Source organism: Schistocerca cancellata, chromosome 7 (assembly GCF_023864275.1).
Source record: "Schistocerca cancellata isolate TAMUIC-IGC-003103 chromosome 7, iqSchCanc2.1, whole genome shotgun sequence".
Taxonomy (NCBI): domain Eukaryota; kingdom Metazoa; phylum Arthropoda; class Insecta; order Orthoptera; family Acrididae; genus Schistocerca; species Schistocerca cancellata.
In genome coordinates, this window is record NC_064632.1 from 156,010,586 (window position 1) to 156,023,053 (window position 12,468).

Consider the following 12,468-nt stretch of genomic DNA (forward strand, 5'->3'; position numbering starts at 1 on the left):
TCGGTTAAATTTCGCGCCTGTAGCACGTCATCTTCGTGGTGTAGCGTTTTTAATGGCCAGAAGTGTAGCATCATATGTAGCCATTTATTGTAAGGGGAATTGTGATATGCTCGTTTATGAAGCGTTGATTAAAGACTGAATAGTACGCAATTCTCCTCCTTACACGAGGCATCACAACAACGTTTCACCAGGCAACGCTGGTCAACTGCTGTTTGTGTATGAGAAATCGGTTGGAAACTTTCCTCATGTCAGCACGTTGTAGGTGTCGCCATCGGCGCCAACCTTGTGTGAATGCTCTGAAAAACTAATCATTTGCATATCACAGCTCTTCTTCCTGTCGGTCAAATTTCGCGTCTGTAGCACGTGGTCTTCATGGTGTAGCAATTTCAATGGCCAGTAGTGTAATACCCGATGACGTCCCATACCATGACTCCAAGAGTGCCTCCTAAGCATTGGAAGAATCGGACTTCTGCCCACACTGCCGCCATACTCGCCGATGACGGTCTATCGGGTGAGTGAAGGGCTGCTATTCGTCTCTCAGCGGAATGAGACGTCACTCTCGGCAGTCCATGCTTTCCAGTCACCACAACTCTGTATCCTTACGACTGGTCAAATAGTGATACATACTGAGCCCGCTCTCGAAATCTGTCAGATGCTAACAAAGCTCACTCATACGAGTATGTGACATTTCGGTGTCCTTCGCAGTGATCAGTGATCGATCTATATGGGACGTTTTGTAAGCCTTTTATAAACATTACTTGACCTGCTAACAATACTAAACACGAACAAAACTAACGCACTCTAGTATCACGGATAACTGAAACTTTGATCATTTACATACCTGATGGAAGAGTTAATGTGTACGAAATCGCATTGACATCAAACCATGTCTTCTGCATTATTCACTTTTATTGTTAAGCACTGTAATAATTTCATTTTCAGCTGTTCTGAACAGTCGTCATTCATGTTTGTCCTTCTTATTATGTGTGTACTTACCGGTCATGAAGTCCACTGAACGACCTCATCAACCAAGCTACGTAGTTCATGCAGTATAGTGTCGTTTTTCTTTTCCTGGAAAACCTTACAGCACAGCTTTGCGATGAATAATAGTAACATCTTAATCTCTTTCTGAACCCAACATGCCGGCCACTGTGGCCGAGCGGTTCTAGGAGCTTCAGTCCGGAACCGCGCTGCTGCTACGGTCGCTGGTTCGCATCCTGCCTTGGGCATAAATGTGTGTGATGTCCTTGGGTTAGTTAAGTTTAAGTAGTTCTAAGTCTAGGGGACTGATGACCTCAGATGTTAAGTCCCTTAGTGCTTAGAGCCATTTGAACCCAACATCTCCCTCGTTAAGAAGGGATGACGATTCAGATTTTCAGGCTATCAAACGGGGATTTGCGCTGTATAACATAGAAACAAACCATTGTCGTCATGGTCTCAGAGCCAGCTAATAAGCAAATATGTAGTGCATGTTGTAGGAGTATATGAACAATACAGTATTGTGCACTAGGAATGAACTGAATTAGGTTGTATTTTTTTTTTTTTTTAACATTGGCCTGTATTCGGGACAACGGAGCCTCTAATGTCCATCCGGCCATCTTGACTTAGGCTTCTCCCCCAAATTACTGCCGACTACCTGTCCTAGCTTTGCAAACTAGACTTGTAAGTATGTAAACGGTTCTGTATATTATTTATGGTTTTTGTTCTTAAATTGTAACACTGCTGGCATATCTACGAGTACTATCCCTGTGAAATTGCTGCACGGATGAATAAAACTACTGCTCCTGCTACTACCACGGCTGCTAACACTGGTGTCAGCCTCTGGCAATACTTTTCCGTACTTCATAAGTAAAAAGGAAGGAAAATATTCGTGGCATTTCACGTCTAATTTTATTACACATACACCTAAGTTAACAAAAATGTGAACAAATTTATTTCATCAACAACTCATATGGATAAATCATTCACATCATTAACGTAAATATCACATGTTGACTTTCCCGTATAAGGGGCGATCAAAAAGTTTCCTTTCGAAGGCCGTGCAGTCCAGAATCGCTTTGCCAATCAAGCAGAGTTGGAGTGAGCAGTGACGCAATCATCTCACCGACGCACCGGATTGAAGACACCCGTTTGATGTAACACTGTGGTCTGCTGCGTGAGGAAGTCCGTAACTGCCTCATGCACACTCTCGTCCCTCAGGCATCGTAGAGCCTGCAAAACCTGCAGTACCGAAGGCTTGGTAATCGTGTGGGGAGAGAACTATGGCTCAGGTGCTACACACATGAGGTGACGTAACTTCTGCGTTACGATATTCGCGATATGGGGGCGTGCGTTATCATGAAGTGGCAGCATCCCTTGGCGCATCATTCTCCAACAGTGGCTTTCGATAGACATGCTACCCCATGCACATTCTTCATTTTCCGATGGGTGTCTACCGCTGTTCGTCCTTAGGCAGCCAAGAAGAGAATAACAGCACGTTGGTCCTGTTTAGACGCTTTAGATATTAACGTCGTCATAGTTCACGTTTCCTCATTTATCGCGAGCACGTCGGGAAGGCGCAAAAGGCACATCAATCCCTTTCCTACGTGTTGGTGCTTGAGTACTCGTGACGGAGTCGCACTACGTTGCATATACCCTGCAGAAACACCCTTGGACGGAATCTTTTTGATCGCCCCTTATAATGCAGGTGAAATTTTTGTTTTGGGAGCAACATTTAACTGTTTTAATACAATTGAGTGGTTAGATGTCAACTCTCTTTAGTACTTTATGTGAATACATACACCATTTTCAGTCTGAAAATAAATTTACAAATTTATACCCTGACATATATATTTGATGAAGGTCACATGTTATCTTCCTATATTTGTCAGTCATTTTTAATCTTTATCGCTAAAACGTATGTGTGTTAGAGGCCATTAATAAATAAATAAAAAGAAATAACGTAGATTCTCTGACAATTGTTGGAAGAAAAAGTAGCTATCGCGTCTGTCTGCTCTGCGAAGGATCTGGGATCAATTCCCGGTGCTACCTGAAATTTTTCCGTTGTTGGGATGACTGGAATATGATAAACTGAGACTTATGAAACGAGCTGAGGACCTGCTTGAATGGAGAGTGGTGTCCCGTAGACTGACAAACTAACATCGTCAGAGAGAGTGGTCGGATGACACCATGCACTCCCACATTTATGCAGTTCGCAGCCTCGGATGACATGGCTTCTGGTCATGACCACGTGGAGGTCTGGGCTTGATAGCGGAGAACTTCTCTTGAAATTGCTACTAGTAATGTAACTTCTCGCAGGGGTGGTGGCTGGAGGGAGCAGGAGGAGCTACCGTAGGCGATTCCTTCCTGGGCACCTGTATTTTTATAGTGTTACTGCGACCGGTATTGTTTGCTAACTGAAGTTACCATTGCACGGATACCAGTTAACACCAGCTGAGTTATACTGACTTTTGAGCTTCCAGAACACTTTGGTGAAGTGCCAAGGTACATTTAGCGTATAGAACGTAGCCTTGGGATATGTAACACACACTCAGGAACATTCAAATGGCGCTCCCAGTAGGAACAAAGATGCAAAGGAGAACCTTTGCAAATAATTACAGTGAGCTCCAATATGAAACTGACCTAAGTTTGGTGTCAGTATACATATCCACAGACCCAGCTATGCCGTTCCAATAGGGCAGGAGACTCTATTTAAAAGGAGCATAATTGACGACTGATTCGTGTGACGATCACATTCCGACTCGAGGAAGAGGTTAGTAAGCGCAGAACGCCAGGTGGACGTGTCAGACGATGTTTATGAGAGTTAAGTTAGATTGACAGAGGCCTAATCATTAGCACGAAAACGGCAGGCTGGTCGATACACCATCTGGCTTGCCATGTCGACTGTTCAAAGTGTTCCGTGAGATGATGTTGGAATCAGTGGACACGAGATGGCACCCACTTGCGACTTACCGCGTCTGGAGCGACCAGCAGTACGAGGAGACGAGAGGTTCGAAGAATCGTGGAGCAAGTGATCAAGGATCCTGCAGCGACTATCTGTACGATACAAGCACGCGCACGGGTGCCAGTTGTTCCACAAAACATTTCCAGATGCCTAGCGCGTGCGAATTTGCAGTCCAGGCGCCCTGGTCGTGTACTGCCGTTAACACCGAGACATCGGCGACTCCGTCTACTGTGGTGCAAAGCCAGGATGACGTGGTGTTTAGCAATGAATCCTGATTCGTTTTGGGGCGGTTGAAAACCGCGTAGGAGTGTGCAGGCAGCCTGTTGACCATTACTGTTCCATCGTGTGCCACACCTCCCGCACAGCTGGTGTGTGGTCTGGAGGGGGGGAGGGGAGGGGGGCAGGCATAACCCTCTAATTACGGTACGTGGGACCTTAACTGGCCACCGTAATGTTGATGACATTCTCCGACACCATGTGGAACTTTCCTACTTGGCGCACCACGGTAATTTTTCCAGGAAGATAATGCTTGTCCGGATACAGCTAAAGTTACTCCAGGCTTCTTACGCCACGTTCTGCCTCTCACACAGCCGACCTGCTCCCCATTCTTGTCCCCTATGTATGGGACCAGGTGAAATGCCAGACTTCACCGTGTCACCGTGTCGCTGTTCAAGGTTTGTGGGCCAGTCTACCTCAGAAAATCATCAGACTTCAACTCGATGCCGGACCGCATTGCAGCAAAAGGTTGGCCAACGCGTTATATGTGTAGCAGTGTATTTGTCCACTTGATCTCGCTGTATTTATTACTTGTCTTCATTCTAGGATGAAGTGAATGTCTCACCCGTATCATTACGTCTAAAAAATTTCATTTGAGTCCAATGCTCGCCTCTTGATGCACTATCTTCAGTCTTCGTGAGTGTATGTATTCTGGCTTAAAATGTAGTGGAGTATGAGTCTCCACCGCCTGCGGCTATGGCCTGGGTCTGAACGATGCTTTTGTGCTTGTGCAGAGGAGGTGCTGGGCAGCAACGAAGCGCTGTGGATGTCCAACGACGGCCACCTGCTGCTGTTCGCCACGTTCAACGACACGCTCGTGGAGGAACAGCGCTTCCCCTGGTTCGGCACGCAGGACGACGGGAAGCTGTACCCCGAGATCCGTAGCCTGCGCTACCCCAAGGTAACATCGCATTAGATCACTCACTCACACCCAAGGTAACCCCTCGCTCCATATCGCATTAGATCACTCATTCACACACACAAAACACACACGCACACACACACACACACACACACACACACACACACACTCTTTCTTCTGTATGCCCACACTGAGAATATCCTAAAGTTTTGCGATTTTCTGCTGAAACAAATATACATCATGTACATCGTGAAGGAAAAAATCATGCACTCTGACTTCACAGCGTTAGTCCTTCCATAGTAGCAAATATACATACAAAAATGTCTGTATCAACATTCCGCTGTGAGAATATTTTTAGTAGAAAGCGAATGCCAAAGACTGGCAACTTGGCAACCCAGAAATGTCATTTACTATGAGTATTTTAAACAACATAACCAGTTAATGGCACGGGTAATGAGTATGTTAAGATACTTAAAGTGGAGGATTCAGCTTCAGTTATAAGTTCATTGCTTATTATTTTCTAATTTTAGTCTGCATGATAAGGTATTTCACTTACTCATTATACAGTAATAACAGTAGATATTGTACAGCATGTCTACAGCTCCCCAGGGACGCCGGTGCTCCCTTTGAGAGGGTTACTGGCGTTCTTTCCAGTGGCGTTATTACTTTTTGACTATTAATTAATTCAGAGAGATCTGCTTCAGTTGAAAAAATGATTTATGCAAGCCACGACCGGTTTCTTGACGTGATACCGCGCAGCTGCCGACAGCGGAGAGTTTCCGCCTGAGATGTAGTGATTTTGAACCCTTCCACTGACTGGCCCGATAGCATGTTGTGCATTACCAAATATAACAATTTTAAGCACCTGAAGAGGGGATTTTAACATTCCGAAACCGGTTGTGGTTTGGATAAAATTAAAAATGAAGCGTATATCTTTAAATTAATTAATCATGCCTCTCAGTTGTGAATGCCCTACATCTTGTCTAGTTACACAGTACTGTGCCATTACTTTTATCCTTCAAAAAGAGTGGAAGGTTAAATATATGTACCGTGTTTTATATGAAGCGCCAGCTGCAGGAGTGGCCTGTGTTCACAGCCCGGAACGCCTAATCCTGTGGTGACGCTGTCAGTGGCTGACTTGGCGGACCCGAAGAACATCCGCACCAGGGACCTGAAGCCACCGAGTGCGCTCAACCACACAAAGTAAGCCACCCTGCGTCTTCGCCTCCACGCTCACGGTAGGCTCTCAAGTGGGTTGATTTACAATGCATCCTCGTTCAGTGGAAATACTAAATCGTCATTAGCCGTTTCTCATCTGCTGATTCATAAAGACGTCTTTCACAGCTCTCTGCAACGTATGAATTCACGTTTTATGCATTGAAGTATGTCACGCCTGCATCTTGATATTATTTATCCATTTTAGATATGAGATCACTGGACAAATAATTATTTACCTCTAGCGAAATGATTATAAACATTATTTAATGCCTTGTAATTCCATCCTTGGACTTGGTAACTGCCTGTATTCGGTTATGAAGTGAGTCCGAAAGGTTCTTCAGGTGGGTCACAGAGAGGTTAAGCGACTCGCAGCTGAACTCCAACAAATTGTGGGGATGTTGATGTCGACGTTTTACCTGCTGTTCTAACGTGGCCCACAGAATTTCTTTGGGCTTCAAGTCAGGTGCTTTTGAAGGACAATTGAAATATACAGGGTGGAAGATTGTGGGATCCCGGCGACGTTACTAGTTTTACTTAGCGTCGCCGGCGCTAAAAGTCCGCGACCGGAAGCTGATAAGGACTCGTTGCGGTTAGGTCACGTGATACTATATAAGTAATTTATCTGGAAACACGGCGTCACTCGTCGAGCAGCCGCACGTGCAGCAACATTGGACGACTTACAGAGATACCGCGTTATTATAGGAGGAGTAGGCGTTCGCGCTTTACAGTGTATAAAACTGTAGATAACATTGAGATGAGCACTGATAGTGGTGTGAATGCACAAGTGATTTTGCATGGTCCTTCAGTTTTTTTGTGGATGTGTTTTTAATTTTACTCTCGATAGTAATGATGCTAAAACACATGGAAATGGATGGGTTACTGTAGCTGTAGTACAGTATCCAGGAGACGAAGTGTAGAAGTGTAGGAGGACTTGAGAGTTTCAGTGATAGAGACATTATTGCCTATCGCAGCCCGATGAACTTAGGAATTGTCGTCGTTATGTGGCTACGTGACAAATGGCATATTTCGAGGTGACCAACTCCAAATGTTCATTGCATCCAGCTCCCATCGCAATTTTCCCTCGCTAACAGATGGGGATGGGCTTTCATTCACCGTCTGCAGTAATTCCTGTTGGGCTTGGTAGCGATTTTTATTCACAAGCCTTGAAACGCGTCTCCTTTCCTTCTGTCAGGATCTTTCTCCGAACACAATTCTGACGTCGCATTACGTGGCCACATGTGTTACTCCACTGCTTGTAGACGCGTTGAACAATCTGCAGCAAAATACGAGCAAATGTAGCAACTTCACACACCGTATGGCCATGGGTAGGGCCAAATACGATTGCCTCTTTTTGCCATTCTGTCACGTCTTCAGATTTGGACATGTTTATGTACAACGTCCTCTTGAAACATGAATATCTCACTCGTCCCTACTGCCTTATGCTGATATAGAGGCAGCGCGCACTGTTGAGTACATGACTCGATCGTGACGCCTTAGGTAAAGGCTTAACGATTAGCCTGTGACTAATTTTTTGCACGGTGAGCTTAGGATCTCTTTTATAACAAAACGAATTCAGCAAATTATTTATAATATCCCTCTTCCATAACATGATAATTTTGTACCTCAAACAGAAAGGAACAATACTTGAATTACAACTGCAATGTTTTCATCCAGCTCAAAGTGAAGGAAACCAATTTTTGTGACGGAGCAAATGAGCATAGCCAGCGTTTAGTAGAGTTTGGTTTCTTGCACGTTCCATGGATCATTTACTAGGAGAAATCAGGCTGTGAAGGCGGTTCATGAATCGTGTCTGCCTGCTTGGATAAATCTATCGGCAAGAGCACTGTCTGCGAAGAGCGAGGTAACTTTTTCAAGTTCCGGTTCAAGGCACAGTTTTAATCTGTCAGGAAATTTCAAAATAGTGAATACTCCGCAAAAGAATGTAAGATACCTTCTAATCGATAGTATGCGTTGCGTCTTAGCATTGGTAGTAGTGTTTTACATTGAGGAGCATGTTTTGAAAACATAAAACTGTGCCTCCAGTGGTAACTGCTGACAGTCTCTATATTTTCTGCTATAATTACTGGATATGACTGTCTAGCTCATTACATTCATTCTTCGCATTTAACAACCGCTTGATCTGTGAGATGTATCAGTATAATTGGACTTGTTCATAGTTCATACTGTAAGGAATTGGAATGGTATCAAACTTGTGCATTCCTTTTTCGGATTGATCTAATTCGTGAAACACATTTTGTGTAATGTCAGGCCTCGATTTTGTTTCGCAGTACCCACATGTAGAAATACAGCCTCCGTGTGGCATACTACTTATGTACAGCAATGGTTAGGAGAATACTTTTCGCAATTTCGGTGGCTGATATACCTATCAGACCTCATTCCTATTAAGCTTTGGTGAGATTTAATGAGTCGGAGAGACATATTACTTGGCAATTCCACTTCCTACCTGACCAGGCAGCACGCAGTACAGTTTGTAGCGGTCGTGTTATGCTGTGATTACTACACTAGCACCTGTTTTGCAGGACGCCACTGCAGCCGCAAAATTGGTTTGTACAGAGAGTGTGGGATGGGATCTTCAGTACCATGGAGTCTCCATAATCAGGAACGCTTACTCACAAAAATTCTTTACCAATCGAAGCTTCCCAATAGGAGTTCGACGACTGCGGTCTAGGACCAGGCCGGCTGTGGCTAGTGGGCAGCGATTGAGCATGCTGTGGCAGCAGGAGGGTGTGGTAGCAAACAGTGGTTGGCAGCGTTGGCGGACTTGCTGACTCAAAGTGGGAGTTCCGAGATACAGGGTGCTTACGGATGGACTGGACTGGCATACTGTGCACGCAGCACGTTGCAGCTGGCAGGTATCTGCAAACTCTGGTCGAACTCAGAGCTCTGGGAGACTAGTTGGGGTGTAAGGTGATGATGGGTTTGCCTCTACAGATCCATTTCGAATCACAGAACCATCAAAGTTAGATGGTGGTAGGTTTCTATGGGGCCGAACTGCTGAGGTCATAGATCCCTAGGCTTACACACTACCTAATCTAACTTAAACTGACATACGCTAAGTACAACACACACACCCATGCCTGAGGGAGGGACTCGAACCTCCGATGGGGGGGGAGCCACGCGAACCGTGGCGCGGCGCCCATAGAGTGCGCGGCTACCCCGCGCGGCATCAAGCCTAGGTGGCAGCTTATAGACCAACTGCTTCGCCTAGGTGCTGATGCTCGATGCTGCTCAGTGAGTTTATAGCTGCTAGGTCACACATTCGATCGACGACTGGCGAGCAGACTGCGCTGGTCGAATGCACGGCGCCGATGGAAATCTGTTAATGGCTTATCGGGGAGCATTTATACTGTCATGAAACTTCCTGGCAGATTAAAATTGTGTGCCGGACCGAGACTCGAACTCGGAACCTTTGCCTTTCGCGGGCAAGTTCTCTACCAACTGAGCTACCCAAGCACGACTCACGCTCCGTCCTCACAGCTTTACTACCGCCAGTACCTCGCCGCCTACGTGCTTGGGTAGCTCAATTGGTAGAACACTTGCCCACGAAAGGCAAAGGTCCCAAGTTCGAGTCTCGGTCCGGCACACAGTTTTAATCTGCCAGGAAGTTTCATATCAGCGCACACTCCGCTGCAGAGTGAAAATCTCATTCATTTATACTGTCATTAGTCGTGTGTGTTGTGGCTGGAAGAAGACTTCCGTCACAAAAGCTGGCTGACGAAACACAGAACTACGCTACAGCTTGTGGCAGTCCAGTCCAGCACTGATGGTAGAACACCATGGTTCAGCGTGCTGAAACTGAAGAATAAAGTAGGATACTGGCTTGCATATCCCTTTGCTGGTTGTGACGTTTCGTCTGAGGCCGATGCCACAACAAGTTGGACATACCATGAGACTACTCCGAGAGAGACGTCAGAAATACCGCTTTGTGGTCGCAATATTTCTATCTTGGAGGTAACATTTTTAGGTATACTTTTCATCACCGTGATGAAACACACGATCGTCGCTATAACAACGCTTGTGAGATGATGATTAACTTAAGTTTCTATATGTTTTAATCTAGTACCTGTGTCTCACTATCCAGTTCATTATATTTATTCTACACTCCTGGAAATGGAAAAAAGAACACATTGACACCGGTGTGTCAGACCCACCATACTTGCTCCGGACACTGGGAGAGGGCTGTACAAGCAATGATCACACGCACGGCACAGCGGACACACCAGGAACCGCGGTGTTGGCCGTCGAATGGCGCTAGCTGCGCAGCATTTGTGCACCGCCGCCGTCAGTGTCAGCCAGTTTGCCGTGGCATACGGAGCACCATCGCAGTCTTTAACACTGGTAGCATGCCGCGACAGCGTGGACGTGAACCGTATGTGCAGTTGACGGACTTTGAGCGAGGGCGTATAGTGGGCATGCGGGAGGCCGGGTGGACGTACCGCCGAATTGCTCAACACGTGGGGCGTGAGGTCTCCACAGTACATCGATGTTGTCGCCAGTGGTCGGCGGAAGGTGCACGTGCCCGTCGACCTGGGACCGGACCGCAGCGACGCACGGATGCACGCCAAGACCGTAGGATCCTACGCAGTGCCGTAGGGGACCGCACCGCCACTTCCCAGCAAATTAGGGACACTGTTGCTCCTGGGGTATCGGCGAGGACCATTCGCAACCGTCTCCATGAAGCTGGGCTACGGTCCCGCACACCGTTAGGCCGTCTTCCGCTCACGCCCCAACATCGTGCAGCCCGCCTCCAGTGGTGTCGCGACAGGCGTGAATGGAGGGACGAATGGAGACGTGTCGTCTTCAGCGATGAGAGTCGCTTCTGCCTTGGTGCCAATGATGGTCGTATGCGTGTTTGGCGCCGTGCAGGTGAGCGCCACAATCAGGACTGCATACGACCGAGGCACACAGGGCCAACACCCGGCATCATGGTGTGGGGAGCGATCTCCTACACTGGCCGTACACCACTGGTGATCGTCGAGGGGACACTGAATAGTGCACGGTACATCCAAACCGTCATCGAACCCATCGTTCTACCATTCCTAGACCGGCAAGGGAACTTGCTGTTCCAACAGGACAATGCACGTCCGCATGTATCCCGTGCCACCCAACGTGCTCTAGAAGGTGTAAGTCAACTACCCTGGCCAGCAAGATCTACGGATCTGTCCCCCATTGAGCATGTTTGGGACTGGATGAAGCGTCTGTCTCACGCGATCTGCACGTCCAGCACGAACGCTGGTCCAACTGAGGCGCCAGGTGGAAATGGCATGGCAAGCCGTTCCACAGGACTACATCCAGCATCTCTACGATCGTCTCCATGGGAGAATAGCAGCCTGCATTGCTGCGAAAGGTGGATATACACTGTACTAGTGCCGACATTGTGCATGCTCTGTTGCCTGTGTCTATGTGCCTGTGGTTCTGTCAGTGTGATCATGTGATGTATCTGAGCCCAGGAATGTGTCAATAAAGTTTCCCCTTCCTGGGACAATGAAATCACGGTGTTCTTATTTCAATTTCCAGGAGTGTATTTGTTCTTCTAATTCGCAAACAGCTTCATCTGCGGAATGTATTAGTATAATTAGACTTGTTCGTAGTTCATATTGACAGGAATGTATCAAACTAAAGCTTTCCTTTGCGGATTGATCTAGTGCAGTAAACACACTTCTTGTGTGTTACTATTCTCCCTGACGAAATTGTTGTTTCACTTTTAATTAGTAATTATTTTAGTTCGTTGAGTACGTATAACTTTATGAGCAGTCTTGTTATGCATGTTTGCAGAGTAAAATTAGTTTATACCCTCGTTTGTTATATTTTCTTCTTGAAAGACGCCTGAGAATACTCTAATAATATCTCCAGCAATGGTAACATAATGCGAATGTCAAGGAAGAAAGAAGTATACTGCTTGACGATCCTTCGGCAGCGAAGTCACTAGAGACTGAGCAGACGTTCAACTGAGGAAGAAAATCTGCCGTGTAGTTTCCAAGGAATCATTAGAATATTTCCCTTTAGCGATTTACGGAAATAATAGCAGATAATCTAAATATAGAGCTTTGGACGAGAATTTGAACCACTACCTTACCGAAAGCGCGTCTACTGTCTTACCGCTGATTCTGTATGAGCATCATAAATGAAAACATTTTAGCCGCCTATT

At 46.2% G+C, this 12,468-nt stretch overlaps 1 protein-coding gene across 1 annotated transcript in view; it reads left to right on the forward strand.

Moving 5' to 3' along the window:
* The window catches only part of LOC126092678 (dipeptidyl aminopeptidase-like protein 6), a gene marked incomplete at its 5' end in the record, with an annotated part of 446,401 nt that overhangs the window by 335,508 nt on the left and 98,425 nt on the right, over positions 1-12,468 (forward strand). The window contains 2 exons of the mRNA XM_049908399.1: positions 4,954-5,120; positions 6,178-6,284. Coding sequence (XP_049764356.1) covers positions 4,954-5,120; positions 6,178-6,284 — 274 coding nt within the window. The remainder of the gene's footprint in view (positions 1-4,953; positions 5,121-6,177; positions 6,285-12,468) is intronic.